The sequence below is a fragment of the Manis javanica genome, chromosome 4 (genome assembly GCF_040802235.1).
Source record: "Manis javanica isolate MJ-LG chromosome 4, MJ_LKY, whole genome shotgun sequence".
Classification (NCBI taxonomy): Eukaryota; Metazoa; Chordata; class Mammalia; order Pholidota; family Manidae; genus Manis; species Manis javanica.
Genome location: NC_133159.1, coordinates 144571662 through 144589214, shown reverse-complemented (window position 1 = coordinate 144589214; position 17553 = coordinate 144571662). Strand labels below are relative to the sequence as shown.

Below are 17553 nucleotides of genomic sequence, written 5' to 3'. Positions count from 1 at the left end.
ATGAAATAGAAATTAGAGAAATTATATTCCTATACAAAGAACCTGAGGCACCAAGAGAAAAAAGGATCTCTAGAATGAAAGAATATTAAGAGAACTGTGTGACCAATCCAAACGGAACAATATTTGCATTATAGCAATACCAGAAGAAGAAGAGAGAAAAAAGGATAGAAAGTGTCTTTGAGGAAATAATTGCTGAAAACATCCCCAATCTGGGGAAGGAAATAATCTGTCAGGCCATGGAAGTGCACAGATGTCCCAGCACAAGGGACCCAAGGAGGACAACACCAAGACATATAATAATTAAAATGGCAAAGATCAAGATCAAGGACAGACTATTAAAAGCAGCCAGAGAGAGAAAAAAGATCATATACAAAGGAAAACCCATCAGGCTATCATCAGACTTCTCAGCAGAAACCTTACAGGCCAGAAGAGAGGGGCATCATATATTTAATGCAATGAAACAGAAGAGCCTCGAACCAAGTACTCCACCCAGCAAGATTATCATTTAAATTTGAAGGAGGGATTAAACAATTCCCAGATAAGCAAAAGTTGAGGGAATTTACCTCCCACAAACCACCTCTACAGTGTATTTTTGAGGGACTGCTCTAGATGGAAGTGTTTCTAAGGCTAAGTAGCTGTCACCAGAGAAAATAAAGCCATAGTAAAGGAAGTAGACCAATTAATTGCTAAGCAAAAGCAAAATTAAGTCAATAACCCACAAACTCAGTCAAGGGATACACAAAGAGACCAGAATATGACACCTAATACGTAAAGAGTGGAGGAGGAAGAAAAAGAAGGGAGAAAAAAGCCCCTTTAGATTGTGTTTGAAATAGCATAATAAGCAAGTTAAGTTAGACTGTTATATAGTAAAGAAACTGCTCTTGAACCTTTGGTAACCATAAATCTAAAGCCTGCAATTTCAGTAAGTACATATTTATCAATAATCACCCTAAGTGTAAATGGACTGAATGTACCAATCAAAAGACATAAGAGTACCAGAATGGATAAAAAAATAATACTTTCTGCAAGAGACTCACTTCAAACCCAAAGACATACACAGACTGAAAGTGAAGGGATGGAAAAAGATATTTTATGCAAATAATATGGAGAAAAAAGCAGGAGTTGCAGTACTTGTATCAGACAAAATAGACTTCAAACAAAGAAAATAGAAGAGACAAAGATATTATATCATGTAAAGGGGTCAGTCAGTCCAACAAGAGGATATAACCATTATAAGTATCTGTGCACCCAACACAGGAGCACACCTAATTATGTGAAACAAATACTAACAGAATTAAAGAGGGAAATAGAATACAAAGCATTCATTTTAGGAGGCTTCAACACACCACTCACTCCAAAGGACAGATCGACCAGACAGAAAATAAGTAAGGAGGCAGAGGCACTGAACAACATACTAGAACAGATGGACGTAACAGACATCTTCAGTACACTCCACCCAAAAGCAGCACGATACACATTCTTCTCAAGTACACATGGAACATTTTCCAGAATAGATCACATACTATTTCACAAAAAGAGCTTCAGTAAATTCAGAAGGGTTGAAATTGTACCAACCATCTTCTCAGACCAAAAAGGTACAAAACTAGAAATAAAATATGGAAAGAAAACAAAAAGCCCACAAACACGTGGAGGCTTAACAGTGTGCTTCTAAATAATCAATGGGTCAATGACTAATAAAAACAGAAATCAAGTAATATATGGAGACAAATGAAAACAACAATCAACACCCCAAAATATGTGGGAGGTGGTGGAGGCAGTTCTAAGAGGAAATTATATAGCCATACAGACTTACCTCAATAAAGAAGCACAAATCCAAATGAACAGTCTAAACTCACAATTAATGAAAACAGAAAAAGAAGAACAAATGAGGCCCAATGTCAGTAGAAGGAGGGAGCAGAGATAAATAAAATCAAGAAGAATAAAACAATAGAAAGAATCATTGAAACTGGAGCTGGTTCTTTGAGAAAATAAACAAAATAGATAAACACTTAGACTTATCAAGGAAAAAAGAGTGTACACACATAAACAGAATCAGATATGGGAAGGGAAAAATCACCATGGATACCACAGAAATAGAAAGAATTATTAGAAAATACCATGAAAAATTATTTCTAACAAATTGGATAACCTAAAAGAAATGGACAACTTTGTAGAAAAATACAACCTTCCAAGACTGACCCATGAAGAAACAGAAAATCTGAACAGACCAGTTACCAGCAATGAAACTAAATTGGTAATCAAAAAACTACCTAAGAACAAAATGCTTGGACCAGATGGCTCCACTGCTGCATTCAATCAAACATTTGGTGAAGACCTAATACCCATCCTTCTTAAAGTTTTCCAAAAAATAGAAGAGGAGGGAATACGTCCAAACTTTTCTATGAGGTTAGCATCACTCTGATACCAAACCAGACAAAGACACCACAAAAAAAGAAAGTTACAGACCAGTATCCCTGATGATCACAGATGCGAAAATACTCAACAAAATATTAGCAAACCAAATTCAAAAATACATCAAAAAGATCATCCATCATGATCAAGTGGATTTATCCCAGGGATGCAAGGATGGTACAGTTTTTGAAAATCCATCAACATCATCCACCACATCAACAAAAGGACAAAAATCACATGATCATCTCCATAGATGCTGAAAAAGCATTTGACAAAATTCAACATCGATTCATGATAAAAGCCCAACAAAATGGGTATACAGTGCAAGTACCTTAACATAATAAAGCCCATATATGACAAAGCCACAGCCAACATCATACTTACCAGCAAGAAGCTGAAAGCTTTTCCTTTAAGATCGGGAACAAGACAAGGGTGTCCACTCTCCCCATTTTTATTCAACATAGTACTGAAGATCCTAGCTATGGCAATCAGACAACACAAAGAAATAAAAGGCGTCCAGATTGGTAAGGAAGAAGTTAAACTGTCACTGTTTGCATATAACACAATGTTTTACATAAAAAACCTTAATGAATCCACCCCAAAACTGGTAGAACTAGTAACTGAATTCAGCAAAGTTGCAGGATACAAAATTAATACACAGAAATCTGTGGCATTCCTATATACTAATGATGAACTAGAAGAAAGAGAAATCAAGAAAACAATTGCATTTACAATTGCATTGAAAAGAATAAAATAACTAGGAATAAACCTAACCAAGTTGGTGAAAGACCTATACCCTGAAAACTACAAGACATTTGTGAGAAAAATTAAAGAAGACACCAATAAATGGAAATAAATCCTGATCTCTTGGGTAGGAGGAATTAAGATTATTAAAATGGCCATCCTGCCTAAAGCAATCTGCAGATTTAATGCAATCCCTATCAAAATACAAACAGCATTCTTATGTGAACTAGAACAAATGGTTTTAAAATTCATATGGGACTTTAAAAGACCCCACATAGCCAAAGCAATCCTGAGATGGAAGAATAAAACTGGGGGATTATGCTACCCAACTTCAAGCTCTGCTACAAAGCCACAGTAATCAAAACAATTTGGTACTGGTGCAAGAATAGACCCATTGGTCAATGGAACAGAATAGAGAACCCAGATATAAACCCAAACATATATGACCATTAATATACGATAAAGGAGCCATGGTTAGACAATGGGGAAATGACAGCCTCTTCAACAGCTGGTGTTGGCAAAACTGGACAGCTACATGCAAGAGAATGAAACTGGATTACTGTCTAACTACATACACAAAAGTAAACTCAAAATGGATCAAAGACCTGAATGTAAGTTATGAAACCATAAAACTCTTAGAAGAAAACATAGGCAAAAATCTCTTGAATATAAACATGAGCAGTTTTTCCTGAATTTATCTCCTTGGACAAGGGAAACAAAAGCAAAAATGAACAAATGGGACTACATCAAACTAAAAAGCCTTTGTACAGCAAAGGACACCATCAGAAGAAGAAAAAGGCATCCTACAATGTGGGAGAATAAATTCATAAATGACATATCCGATAAGGGGTTAATATCCAAAATACATAAAGAACCCACCTGCCTCAACACCCAAAAAGCAGATAACCCAATTAAAAAATGGGCTGAGGATCTGCACAGACACTTCTACAAAGAAGAAATTCAGTGGCCAACAGACACATGAAAAGATGCTTCACATTGCTAATTATCAGGGAAATGCAAATTAAAACCACAATGAGATATCCCCTCACACCGTTTTGGATGGCCATCATCCAAAAGACAAGGAACAACTAATGCTGGTGAGAATTTGGAGAAAGGGGAAAACCCTCCTACATTCCTGGTGGAAATGTAAATCATTTCAACCATTGTGGAAAGCATCATGAAGTTTTCTCAAAAAACTAAAAATAGAAATGCCATTTGACCCAGTAATTCCACTCCAAGAATTTACTCAAAGAAAACAAGATCCCTGATTCAAAAAGACATATGCACTGCTATGTGTATTGCTGCACTATTTACAATAGCCAAGATATGGAAGCAACCTAAGTGTCCATAAGTAGATGAATGGATAAAGAGGGGGTATATATACACAATGGAATGTTATTTAGCCATGAGAAGAAAACAAATTGTACCATTTGCAACAACATGGATGGAGCTAGAGGGTATTATGTTCAGTGAAATAAGCGAGTCGGAGAAAGACCAAGACCAAATGATTTCACTCATTTGTGGAGTGTAAGAACAAAGCAAAATTAAACAGACAAAACAACAGCAGACTCATAGACTCCAAGAAGGGACTAGCAGTTACCAAACAGAAGGCGGTGGGAAGAGGGTGTGGGAGGGAGGGAGAAGGGGATTAAGGGGCATTATGATTAGCACACATAATGTACGGAGGTCACAGGGAAGGCAGCATAGCACAGAGAAGACAAGTAGTGGCTCTGTACCATCTTACTATGCTTATGGACTGTGAGTGCAATTGGGTGTTGGGGGGGGACTTTATAATATGGGTGAATGTAATAACCACAGTGTTGCTCATGTGAAGCCTTCATAAGATTGTATATCAATGATACCTTAATAAAAAAATAAAATAAAAGTTGAACTGAGAACAAAATTAAATTTTTCAGCAATATTTCTGAAGCTTTGTTTTTCATCAACATTTTTGAAAGTAGTTTTTAAGAATTAAAGCCCAGTGATAGTGATGGCTGTGCAAATAGCAATAGCCATGGGACTCATTTGTTTACTTGTACGTTCTTGACACCTTTTTATTCCTGCCTTGCACATAACAAAGTCTTCTGAAACATTGACCTGAATAAACTAGTTGGACTTTGCCAGGTAGACTAATACAACCAAGTTCCAAATCATGACTGACTAAGAATAGTTGTGCAAGGCACTTGGGTAGTGCAGATGCACCCCTGAATATATAAAGTACACAGAGGGCTTGAGAATAAAGGCTGCACCTATTTGGTGTTTGAATTGTAGAGACCACTGCGAAGGTAATAGAGCCGGTACAGTTGTACACCTCCCATGTCCAGCCTTCGGGAAAGGCATATGGAGCTTCCTTCCAGAGGATCACTGCTGTTGTGCTGGGGCAGCCGTCCACAGGCACTTGTTCCCAGTGGCCATGGCAGCCCCAGTCTCAAGGAATCAGAGACCATTAGGAAATCCAGGAACGGTTGTTGTAATCTCTTATGTAGCTGGAATAAGGTTAGGGCAATGAGAAACAGTCCTAACATTATTTTCCTATCTTTTTATTCTTTTCTTTCTCCTCCTCTTCTTCATTTTTTTTATTATTAACCTCTTCCCCTTTCCACCCCCCCAACCTTACTTTTGACAATATTTACTGGGAGCCAGAAGCCCATTTTTGCTTAGGCTTAAGGGCAGCTGTTTACAGAGCGGCACTGTTACACAGGTTTACTGTGTTGTGTGTCAGTGTAACACTGAATTTGGATCTTGTATTTAGCTGCCAGAAGTGACTGTGATGAAGTAGGAGAGATAAACTGATAGATTGGCTGCCAGAGAGATGTTGGGAATCAATCAGATAAACAGGGTAGATAAATAACTTGCTGTTTTCTAGTGATAATAAACCAGTGGCTTCTGGTCTCTGCATTTTTAATTGTAATTGCTGTAGTAATAATGTCTAAAATAAGCAAATGAAAAAGCATCACAGGAGGTTTTTAAATTGTGAATGAAATCATCTTTTCCCTTTGGCAAAAAGATTCATGTTACATGGAAACGAATATTTTTATAAACTTGTTTTACTTCTTCCAGTGCCTACTTATATTAAACAAATGAAAATTAGAGAGTGAACTACTTTCATGGGAATTTATTCCTCCTTCTCTATCCTATAGACTTCAGCTATTTAACCTGGTGAAGTATCTATATTACTATCATAACTTACCTACAAAAATAACTATGCATTTTTGTGAAAAAACAAGTTTTAAAGTCAAACCTATATTATTGATAAATGATTAGCAGGAATTCGTTTGTTAGTGTGGTCCCTTAGATTTCTCTCAGAAGATTTTGAGATTTTAATTTCTGTTGCTAGTTCTCTGCATATAGCACTTTTATAGGAGAGATATCTACCTTTATTATTTTAACTTAAAATTCTTTTCTTGAATGTTTGATTTTTAAGTCCATTCCTTCTCTTCATTTATTACTTTAAGATCCCGTGTAAATTCTGAAGTCTGTGTGAAAGATACAGATTTAGACTCAGTTGCGTGCATTGGACTACCCAGGATTAAGAGGAGTGTAGGAGAGTAATTTAGAGTCCCATAGAGTAATTGTAGAGAAGGAGAGACTGATTCTCTCTGTTGCATCTGCACATATATATACGACTTTCTTTAGGTTCCCCCTTAGAATTGTGGTTGTGAATGTGTTGGTATCTTATTTGGTTAAATCACTTAAGAGTTAATGTGGTAGAGTACCGGCTATGGAAAGCAAGAGTATGAAGTCCATTTAATTATATATAATAAGGGCTTTTGCCTGAGAAGAACCTTCCTGACTGCTGGAGGTGATGGGTCCCAGAAGTTAACCACGTACCATTTTCCTTTTGCTGAGAAGCTTAGACATTTTCCTTTTTGCCGCATAGCCCTTCCTTCCTATCTGACCTTTTAAAGATTCTCCTTTGATATCGATGAGGTGGACAAAACTACTCATAAAAACAATGAAGGGAATGTTGCATAGTCATTGATCTATTTGAAATGAACTGCAGTAAAGTAAGTTTTCCAAATGGACTTCTGGTCTTGGCTCTTGCTATTGCCAGCTTTTTAAAGATATATAAACATGAAAGGGTTAACGGGAATTCAGTTATGCTCTTGCCACTGTGTTGTCCCTTATTGATTGTAGTTTTAGAGCTGTCACTATGCCATTCAGAATTCCTACTGTGCCCTTTTAAAGTCAGTTGGTGCTGTGAGATGATAAATAAATCAGTTGCTTTCCTTTTTCCCCTAGCTCCTTCGAGAACTCATAGAACGGAAGACCAGCTCCTTGGATCCCAATGACCAGGTGGCCATGGGAAGGTAATTTAAATAGATTTTCTGTTCATGCAAACAGACGATATAGTAGTTTCTCCCTTAATTCTGCCTCCTAAGACAGTGATTGGCCCTATAATTAGGCCCTATAATTATAAAAGTTAAGCAAGATAATAAGATCCAGAAAGACAAAATGAAGGAAGTCCTAAGTGTTTTGCCCTATATTGCCTCCTGTGCAGTTTGAATTAAGAGATGATAAAGCACCTGTATGTGTTTGTTTTAGGGCTTGTTTTTCAAAGTCCTTTATGCTCTTTGCTCTCTGGTTTAGATTGTGACTGTATCTGTATCCGTCTCTGACCAGTGGATAAAAAGCAAGCACTCAAATGCACGCTCTCTGCTGTCAGAATGTGGCAATGTGCATAACAGGTTCCTTGCTCAGAGTCAAATCTTTGTTAAACGTCTGTGCTAATTTAGACCTCCACCCTTCCAGTAAAAGCTTCAGCACAATTAGAAATGGAATGCGGCAGCATTACCCAGATGTCAGGGTAGAATGTAAAGTAGTGAAGGAAGGCTCTTGTGTGTATGCTTCATCCTGTGGGTGAAAATAAAAAGGGCGTTTAGAATGCTACCTAATGAATAGTGTACATTTAAATAGCCATGAGCCATAATTTGCAAAACCATGAAAGGAAACAAAAGCTGCAAGTGCCAGAATGGAATTCTGGGCAGAGCAGCATTTTGAGAAAGCAATGAAAAATTTGTGTTGATGAAATAATTTTGTCTGAGTAAAATATTATTTGAATTTTAGGATAGGATATTGTTGATATTTTGTATAACTCTGGAATCCTATGGAGAGCTGTTTGCTATAAATTTAATGTGATACAGCAAATTGCATTTAAGTGGTGATTATATTGTACATTTATCTGACTTTACAATAAAATAGATTATGGTAATTAAGATTATATTAAGATTACAGTAATTGGATTTCCCAAGATTATTTTTTTCTGATACTGGGTTTTCGTTGTAAAAGTCAGGTAAGATGACTAGCTGCTGGTGTTTCTCCTTTTTCTCACATTTGTTCATGTGAGCAATTTAGGAAGATTTTCTTAGTATCCTTTATTTGAAGAATTAATTCCTGTTAATCTAAAAATGACTGCAGAATATGTGAATCCTGTTTGAATCCTGATGCAAACAAACCAACTGTAAAATTGAGATGATCTGGTAAATTTGAAGACTAACTATTTGACAGTAAAGAATTATTAATTTTTTTTTTAGGTGTGACAGTGACATTGAGATTATATTGGAGGGAAGAACCCTTACCTTTTAGCAACACACGTTCTGAAATACAACAGATGAAATGAAAATTAAATAAACAAAATGGCTATAAAACTAGTACCACTCATGAATGATTACAAAAAAATTAACAAAAATTGGAAAGCACAAGAAAACGCACTTGGGTATTATTAGAGAAGAATATTAGATTTAAAGAATTCATGTGTTTAAACCAAATGGCAGTTGCAATATTAGTAAGAGAACATGCTGCACAGCTAAAAACATCAAAAGCAAAACCAAGCAGCCCTACTCAGTATGATGGGTTCTCCTGCAGACGGGGTATTTAGTGCTTTTCACAGCAATGCCAAATACTCAGAAGCATTGTTAACCAGATTTGCTGTAGAATTTCCCAGCTGCCATTTGCTTTTTTACCATTGCACAAATCCTCTTCAATTGATTAGTCACTTTGGCCCCAGACTATTTTAAGGAACTTGACGTAGGCTGATGATTTCTTTCTTTCTGCAAGGTAGCAAGAAATTTGTCAGTAGGCATAACTACTTCTGTTAGTGATGATGCATAACATTGCTTGAATTTCCTAGGCAGTGGCTTGCGATCCAGAAGTTACGGAGCAAAATCCACAAGAAAGTAGATAGAAAAGCCAGCAAAGGAAGGAAACTTCGGTGAGTTATTTTTTAGAAAAAAATTTAACGTGGTATGTTGTATCTCTTCTGTTATAATTTGGCTATTTTATAATTTTCTATCTCTTCTGATGAGTTTGTTTTTAAGGATCAGAAAAATAATCCTTACATGTTTTAAGACGCTGGAGCTTAACTGTTAAGATCTGACATCTGACGCTTCTACTCACTGGCCTGGAGACCTTGGGCAAGTCACTTTACATCTCTGTGCTTCAATTTCCTCATCTGTGAAATGAGTATAGTAATAAAAGTCATATTTTATAGGGATGTTATGCAGATTAATTAGCAATTCATGTAAAGTGCTTAGAGAACAGAAGCAACTCATCCAACCTATTACAAGCTAGTAAGTAGTAAATTGGGATTTGAGCTAATTGTTCTGATTCCAGAGCCCATGCTTCTAACCTGTGGCTGTTGTTATTTCTCTGGGCAGGACCAACTGGCCTATGCAGGCACCAAAGTGCCATCAGGGCTACATTTAGCATGTGTCCTGAAGAAGTAAATAAGTAGCCCAGGTTAGATGAGAATATTTTAAGTGCTCTCAATTGGACCTCAAGAAGAGCTGGTAGTGTGTGCCAGCTGTCATCGCTGACACTAGGTTGCACCAGTGAGCAAACTTTGCTCTTTGTGAGAGGGTTGGAGAGAGAGTTCCAAAAATGTCATAGCAAAGATGAACATTACCTTGTGGAAACATTTTTCAAATGATAGCAGGTTAGTTGCATCAGTCTGGCAGACTGGGCATGGCAACTAACTAGTTGAATGCTAGAAAATTCTTTATAAAGAAAAGAAATATTTTGGTTTTTGGAAACAATTGTAACTATTGATTACTGGTACTTTATTCAGCATTATATATAACTGGATTCGATCATGATTTAATCAGAATTCATAATGGGTTAGACTCCGAGGCCTTTAATAGTGGGATGTTTACTTTGCTTGTAAAGTATACCTTTACTGTGCTTGTCTGTTCTTGTGCCATAAAATTATACTTATCTTTTCTTAGTATGGCCAGTCAAAGGTGTTTTAATACTAAATCATGCATCTTTCCTCAGCAGGACTGAGATTAGATGAAATGCATTGCATTAAGTACACATTACTAAATTGACTTTAATCTGATCACTTATCAAAACTTGTCTTTCAGCATGTTAAGTTATTGAATATATTGTGTTAAATGTAGTAGTATTACACAGAGCAGTGCTATCCAATAAAAATACATATTATATATGTAATGTTAAGTGTCTGGCAGCCACATTTAAAAAAGAAATAGGTGAACTGAATTTTAGTATTTTGTTTAACCCAACATACTAAAAAATGATTTCAACAATTCATTATTTAAAAAATAATCAATAATATGTTTTACATTCTTTTTTCCACTCCAAATCTTCAAAAGCTAGTGTACATCTGAGGTCGGCACATCTCTGTTCAGACTAGGCACATTTCCAGTACTCAGTAATCACATGTGGCCAGTGACTGCTGACTGGACAACTCAACTGTAGTTCCTAGTCTTTGTTCAGAGAGTGAATTAAGCCTGTCTTTGAATACAGCCGAGAACAGTGTTCCTTTTTTCAGATGGACACCAAAGTTTGATGAAGCCCAAAGACGTTATGATGCATTTAGTAATGGTACTTGTGCTTTATAGTTAAATAAAAAGGTTATATAAAAACTTATATTCTCATACATTAACATAACTTGGGGGAGGGGATATTTTGACTCAGTTTCTGAACTTTAAATATGTATGCCTTTCCATTCACCATCAGTTTCACATTTCAAGGTTTATCCCATAGAAATATGTGAACAAATAATAATCTGTGTATAAGGATCGCCACTTTAGTACTAATTAATAAGGTTTTTAAAAGGGAGTAGGCTATGTAAATGCCCATCAGTAAGAGATTAAATAAATTAAAATGTATTGACACAGTGGAATATTCTGCAACTATGAAAAAGAATAAATTATGGCATATGGTTCAGTGGAGAAAAGCATAATGCAGAATATTAAGTATATTTTTATGTGAAAAATGTATTAAGTTTGTATTTGTCTTATATGTGAAAAATCTATACCCAAACTTAATAATTTTAATTAATAGAGATTATTTCTGGGGGATAGGGCTATCAGAGACTTGTCAGTTTCCTATGCATTCCTGTATTTGGGTTATTTTTTAAAGAATTAGATACTACTTTTTATAAATAGAAGATAACAAATATTTTAAAAAATGAGTATCGTGTACAGAGATTTTGTTTTTGCATCTTAAGAAAAGTGAAGAATTGGAATCAATATAAATGTTCAAAAATAAGAAAATATTTTGTGGTGCTAATACTATTCCTAGAATTGTATACAGCTATTCAGATATTATCTATGGGACAATGCTTACAATGCTAAGTGAAAAAAAATGGGTACAAAATTGTATGTGTGCATATATATCAGGATTACTACATAAAACAAACATAACCAAAATGTTAACAACTGTCAGTAGGTGGAGGAACTGTGCATTTTTTGTGTGCTTCATTGGTTTGTTTTCCAAATTTTCTATAATGAATTTATACTTTTCCTGTTACTCTTGACAATGGGGAAAAATCTCATCACTATTATTCTTGTAAAATGTATTTGTTAAAAAAAGAAATTAGGGAGGCTTAGCTGGGGTACTAGAGAATCAAATTGATAAGTGTAAAAATGTTTTTAAAACTATAAAATTAATATTATGCACATGAAAATATTTTTATGGATTGTGTTCTGCCCAAGAAGTTTTTTTCATTAGAATTTTATACTGTGCATATTGTTATATAGCCGCTTCTATTATAACAAACTGAAAGGGATACCTTCTTTGAATTCTCATTGGTATCATCTGGCCTAAGGTCATGTATTTGTTCAGCCCCTTCATTCAGAGGATCTCAGAGTTCTTCATACAAAAACATCCTTTTTCGCTATTGGTGGGAAATGGAGGTGATGTAACTGAAATTTCCGTTAACACCTTGACTGCAGATCTAGGCATCAAATTTATTATGTCCTTAGTTGTGTTCCTTCATTTACAGGGAGAAATGAATGACCCAGTGGATCTAGTGAGTAGAGGTGATGTGGAATTCTAGAAGCCTTTTCTGACTCAGGGAACCAATGCTAGTGAGTGATGGTGGTGAGATACTGTGTTCGGATGTCATACCACTCACTACCAGTGTCACTGCTAGTACGCAGCTCTAATAACCATGAAAAATGATCAAGATGTACTTAGAGGAAGAAAATGGGGTAGTGTTTAAGGGTTAAATATTGTTTAAGGGCACAGAGATATCTACTCTTTTTTGGGGCTGTGATATAAATGGATCTGTGTTGAATGACAGTCATTTACAGTGTGCTGTTATCAGAAACTTTTCTCCTGTAGCATTAAGGAAAAAGGGGGAAATAGAGTTGTGAGCAGTGTGTGACTATTAATTGTTCCCTATTTCACTCTGGAGCCAAATGCTCCTGTGATGAGTTCTGGAGTTTGTTATCTCATAGAATGTGTTCCTTTTTTCTAGGTTAATAGTTACTAATGGTTCTGCCTCTTTGTCTCCTGCTTTGTTCAGGTTTCATGTCCTTAGTAAACTACTGAGCTTCATGGCCCCTATTGACCATACTACAATGAATGATGATGCCAGGTGAGTAATAGATTAATTACATGTCTCAAATGGCTTCATGACAGCCTGTTATTGACCTGTTCTACAACCTGTTGCCCTCTGCATTTCTTATCAGTTAACCATTTGTCACTGGCATCATAGCAAGGGTCCTTGTCACATCTCTTCACTTCCATAATTACTATAAAACTAGAACAAAATTTCCATAAATCTCAGTGCTGCTTCTGGTGGCTTTTTGTTTGTTTTTGCTGTTTTTTTTGTTTTTAACTTTAGCCACCCTAGGACATCTGAGATCTTCTCTAGGACAGATGGGTCAGGACAGCACATTTGTTTGCTTTATGTGTTTAAGTGTTTGTGTACATGCTCTTTTCTTTAAACAATGGCTCTAGAGATTGCTGTAGAGATGTGCATTACATTGTGTTTGTTCTGGCTGTTCTTGAGGATTTAAAAAAAATATTTTTAGTATTTTTACAAAGAAGTATATGCTCATTTTATAAAGCTGAAATGAGATAGAAAAGTATATAAAAATGTATACTTATGATATTACAATTCATATTTTTTATTAAGGTATCATTGATGTACACTCTTATGAAGGTTTCAAAGAAAAACAATGTGGTTATATATTCACCCTTATTATCGAGTCCTCTCACATACCCCATTGCAATCACTGTCCATCAGTGTAGTAAGATGCCACAGAGTCCCTATTTGTCTTCTCTGAACTACACCGTCTTCCCCGTGACCCCACACACACCATGTGCACCAATCATGATACCCCACAATCCCTTTCTATCTGGCTTCCCACCTGTTCTCCCTCTCCCCTCCCCTTCGGTAACCACTAGTCCCTTCTTGGAATTTGTGAGTCTGCTGCTATTTTGTTCCTTCAGTGTAGCTTCGTTGTTATACTCCACATATGAGGGAAATCATTTGCTATTTGTCTTTCTCTGCCTGACTTATTTCACTGAGTATAATACCATCTAGCTCCATCCATGTTGTTGCAAATGGTAGGATTTGTTTTTTTCTTATGGCTGAATAGTATTCCATTGTGTTTATGTACCACATCTTCTTTATCCATTCATCTACTGATGGACACTTAGGTTGCTTCCATATCTTGGGTATTGTAAATAGTGCTGCAATAAAAAGAGGGGTGCATATGTCTTTTTGAATCTGAGAAGTTGTTTTCTTTGGGTAAATTTCTAGGAGTAGAATTCCCGGATCAAATGTGGGCTGTAGCCCATCAGTGGGGCTTAGTTTTTTGCAGAACCTCCATATTGCTTTTCACAATGGTTGAACTAGTTTACATTCCCACCAGCAGTGTAGAAGGGTTCCCCTCAGAGATTGTTTTTAAAAGAATAATTCCTTCTGTATTTATTAGTTGGCATTCTGCTACAATGCAGTATTTTTAGCCATATCCCATCTCCTTCATTTATTAAACATTCACTTATTGATTTATATTGGTATGGACTCATGCTTTCCTACTTTATTCAATGAATTATAGTCTGATAGTATGATTATTTATTTTGATTTAAAATTGTCCCAGACTAATGGAAGCCCCTTAAAGCTGGCTTGTGTCCTTTTGAGATGTCCCCGATCATTCTTTAAGTACTTCCTTACTTTCTGGTGCAACAAGGTATTTGAGGTTCATCTTATACTTTCCCTGTTCCAGCCCTAGAATCAGTCTCCAAGGAGCCCTGATTATTTTTAGTGGATTATGATATTTAGAAACCAAGATCTGTGTACCAGGGGTGCTCATTGTTACTGGGTGTCATTGTTTCTGTATTCTCTCAGGGTACAGCTCTAGGAAATGTGTATGTGTGAACACATGTATATACAGGAGATAACCACTTTTAACATCTCAGAGTAGTTCTTTGCAGTCTTCATGAGTTCCCTTTCAGTATGTTCTTGTTTCTATTTTTATATAATTACAATTATATTCTACTAGTGAATTTCTTCTTTTAACATGTTGCATGCTATGAGCATTTTCAGTCATTAAAATTATTCAACACTTTAAAATGACTGTGTAATATATTAACATTACTTATTTAGCCATTCACTATTGTACATTTACATTGATTTTTAGTTATTCTTATAAATAATGCTCTGAAAGACATTTTTACACATAAAGTTTTACAAAGTGAAATTATTGGTCATAATGTAGGCACATGTGGGTTTTGCCAGATTTATACCTTAACTACATTTAACCTTTTTGAGAGTATTTTGTTTGCTAATGAACTCTATCACATTTCCCCTTCTTGCCTGGAAAGTAGTAGATCTGCAAGTTTAGGTGAACACAGTTATTATTTTTTTGTTTGCTTTCGTTTAGTCCTTTGAGTGCAAAGTATCATATGGGTGGTTTTCAGTACATTTATACTCAGAACTTCATGACTTCATAGGCTCTCCTGTGCTTTGCAAGTGAATGCCTATGTGTGGCTGTTTTTTTTCCCCCATTCATTTCTAAATCTAGGCTATATTTTAAAATTACTGAGTAAAATGAATACTTCATAGATTCTCTGTCAGAGTGACATGAAAAATTACATCCACAAAAAAGGAAAACTGGATGCTTAAACAGTAAAAACCATTAAGGTAAAATTATCTCAGGCGTAAAGTGAAACCTAGTTGAGATATTAGTGGCATCTTTTGAATACAATGCTAGTAAGTCATTTAGAAATAACTTTTTGTCATTCTCAGTTGGAATTTTTCTTGAATCACCTAATACCCCAGGGGCTCTTAGTTTGCCAGAGTCTTATTTTATTCACTTACAATTTTTGAGGGGCTGCTATATACTATATGGTTATTTGAAAATGACTATGTTATTTAGGGTTATATTGGACTTGGTCTGTAAGAAACATAACACCTGACTACAGGGCTTAAGCAAATGGGGAGTTAATTTTTCCGACAGAATAATTCTGGGGTGGCATGCAGTTATTGGCAAGAGTTTGCTTTCTAAGTGATATTTGTGTCAACATTTCCTGGTTTCCCCCCTGTGGTCCTAAGATGGCTGCTGCAGCTGCAGCCACCAAACATGCATTGGAGGCTGGAAGAAGAAGAAAAAAGTAGTGTCACACATACCTGTTTCCTTTTATCAGGAAAGTAAAAGCTTCTCCAGAACCCCCTCCAACAATTTTCTGAAATCTTATTGGCCAGAACTGTGTTACTTTGCCAGTGCAGGTAGAAGGGGTTGGGACTGTGTTTGTTTGTAACAGTCCTTCTGGCGTTCAGTATTGGTGAGAAAGAGGGCTACACTTTGTGTACTGATTCTGATTATCAGCATTCTTCTCTAGCTGGTTTAGCCACTTGACAAGGAATTTAATAAAAGTCTTATAGCTGGAAAACTGAACATTTGTTGTTAACCAAAGTGCACTCCATTCCTATGTGTTTTCTAAGGGTACAGAGGCATTTATCTACATTATTGCTCATGCGCTGGAGTCTGAATAACCAGATTAACAATGGGTAGAACAGGCTATTAGTTCTTTCTGCTTATAGTATCAAAACTTCTGGGGCTAGTAGGTATTGTTATTTTCTTTCTTTTAAGAAAGAGGCAGTCATACCTTGGCCTCTTTTGGTTTACTTCAGGTAATTCCATAACAGGAAATTGTCTAGTATTGTACTGTTTTGTGCCCTACTTTGTACACCACAAAATATCATTGAATGTGAAACTTTCATAATTATTAGAATATCAATATCAATGCATACTACTTTTCCTCAAATGAGTATTTTTGGTTTTGTGAAGTTACATGTATGTCATTCTTGGTGTGCATGTATGAATAGAGAATTTTTAATGATTTTGACATAGAGGACTTTGTAAGCATGATACCAAGGCCAGAAACAGAAACCATAAGGGAAAGTCTTAATAGATCTGACTACATAGAAGTCACATGGAAAATTTCCAAGAATATCCCAGTAAAAATAATGGGCAAAGCATGTTAACAAGCAAACTTAGAAATCATAAAAGATAAATCTCAAGTGGCCAAAAAACATAAAGACTGTCAACTTCATTAATCAAAGCAATGTATGAGCTTTCATTTTTTCCTTTTTAAATTGTAAAACTTTAAAAGATAAGTAATTCCCATTATTGATAGCTGGGGAAAACAAGACACTTTCATATGTAGTTGACCTTTGAACAACACAGGGGTGAGGGGTGCTGACATCTGCCTCTGCTGTGCAGTTGAAAATCCACATGCAACCTGACTCCCCAAAAACTTGTCTGCTATTGACCAGAAGCCTTACCAGTAACATAAAGTCAATTAACACATATTTTGATGTTATGTGTACTTAAATACCGTATTCTTAAAGTAAGGTAGAGAAAAGAAAATTGTTTCAAATTGTCACAGATCTCCAAAAAATTTTCCAATGTATTTATTAAAAAAAGTCTGTGTGTAAAATGAACCAGTGCAGTTCAAACCCATGTTGTTCAAGGGTCAACTGTACTGTTGTTGGGAATGTAATTGCAAAATCATTTTGGAGGGCTGTTTGACAGTATTTCAAAATTTTAAATGTATTTGTATCTGTTGACCCAGAAAAATCTACTACTAGGAACTGACCTAAGGAAATAGCAAGTTGGCAAACAAACAAACAACAAA

At 35.8% G+C, this 17553-nt stretch overlaps 1 protein-coding gene across 1 annotated transcript in view; it reads left to right on the top strand.

The window, feature by feature from the left end:
- Nucleotides 1-17553, top strand: part of AATF (apoptosis antagonizing transcription factor) — a 116665-nt gene that overhangs the window by 81538 nt on the left and 17574 nt on the right. The window contains exons 9-11 of the mRNA XM_037026940.2: nt 7399-7466; nt 9287-9367; nt 12929-13000. Of these exons, the coding sequence (XP_036882835.1) occupies nt 7399-7466; nt 9287-9367; nt 12929-13000 (221 nt within the window). The remainder of the gene's footprint in view (nt 1-7398; nt 7467-9286; nt 9368-12928; nt 13001-17553) is intronic.